Here is a 1505-nt window from a genome sequence, read left to right on the forward strand (position 1 = left end):
TATTTTCTATACTAATAATAATAATAATAATAAAGGGACATGGAGATTTGATATAGCCACAAGTGATAAAAAATAAACTTTACGAACAAATGACAAAAACAATAGAGAATTGGAGAGAAACATTTAAAATATAAATTACGATTTGTGATTAATATGATTTTGTTGCGAGCGCATGATACATATACATTAACCTAATAGAAAATGGACAAACGACCCGGCTAATATAAGTTAAATATTTATTTAATCAATCAATAAATTAGAAACCCATTACAAGAAAAAATAGAAAGGAAAGAAAAAGCATGGAATTATTTATTTCTTTTTTTGTTTTCTAGAATAAACCATTCCTCTAATCCCATCAGGATCCGCAACAAACCCCAATGGTCGATAAAACCCAAGAACACGCGGTTCAGAATAAAGGGCAATATTAGAAATTCCTCTTCCCAACAAATCCCCAACAAGCCTCTCTACAACAGCCTTCCCAAGCCCAATCCCTTGAAACGAAGGATCAACAACAACATCCCAAATAATCGCGTTGAAAACGCCATCACCCGTCGCTCTCGCAAACGCAACCGCACGTTGCGTTTTCCTCTGCTCCACCCACACCATCGAGTCCGTGTGTTCAAGCGCCACTCGTATCTTCTCCGGATCGCGTCGTGGAAACCCCACCGCCACGAATACTTTGTTTAGCGCTTCTAGGTTTAGTCCCTCCGCGGTCCGCCGTAGAGCGAAACCTCGTGACTCTAGTGCCTCGTCGGATATTGAGAGTGGGTACTCTAGGCTTGCTCGAGATGAAACGGTGACGTTTCGTGGGTTAGTTCGTGTTGTTGTGAGGTTAAGTCGTAGAGAGGATGGTAGAGGAGTGGATATACTGCCACGTAAGAGCATTATTATCAGTAGATGAAGTTACGTTTTCTTTGTGACATTTGTGGAGTGAAGATGATTATTGTCTGCAAAAGTGTGTGTTGTGGAGATGAAATGAGGTAGTTCTTTGTGGTCTGTGGTTGTGAGTGAGCCCTTTCAGGATAATGTGTTTGGTTCGGAGTTTTCTTTTCTGTTGGGCCCACAGGACTCACAAATTGCATGCATTGTGAATTTCGAATTTTACAATTTTTGCAAACTTCGAATATTCTAAATTAAATACCCGATATATCCCTAAAATTCTGATTTATAAGGCTTATCAACACAAAAAATATTATGTTCATTCATTCAAATTCATTCTAATTAAAAAGGGTTTGGTTGTTTAGCCTATGCTTCTACTATTCAAAATCATAGAACTATATTTAATACCAAGACTATAAAATCTATTTTTTGTGGGATATAGAGATGAAACTAAAGGCTATTATTTTTTACATGATCTTCTTAGCCATGAATTCTTTGTTTCTCGAAATTTTGTTTTTTATGCGAATATTTTCCATTTCACTAACAATGTTACTTTAGCTTCCAATCAATATAATTTATACATTATAGATAATTTTCCTACAACACCTCCCATTGAGGTTATTCAT

At 36.5% G+C, this 1505-nt stretch overlaps 1 protein-coding gene across 1 annotated transcript; it reads right to left on the reverse strand.

Moving 5' to 3' along the window:
• Positions 1–219: 219 nt before the first annotated feature.
• On the reverse strand, positions 220–1039 carry LOC101505938 (GCN5-related N-acetyltransferase 1, chloroplastic). The gene has a single exon (XM_004490263.4). The coding sequence runs from the start codon at positions 883–885 to the stop codon at positions 310–312; it is 576 nt and encodes a 191-aa protein (XP_004490320.1). The 5' UTR covers positions 886–1039; the 3' UTR covers positions 220–309.
• Positions 1040–1505: the final 466 nt, after the last annotated feature.

This window comes from Cicer arietinum, chromosome 2 (genome assembly GCF_000331145.2).
Source record: "Cicer arietinum cultivar CDC Frontier isolate Library 1 chromosome 2, Cicar.CDCFrontier_v2.0, whole genome shotgun sequence".
NCBI lineage: Eukaryota > Viridiplantae > Streptophyta > Magnoliopsida > Fabales > Fabaceae > Cicer > Cicer arietinum.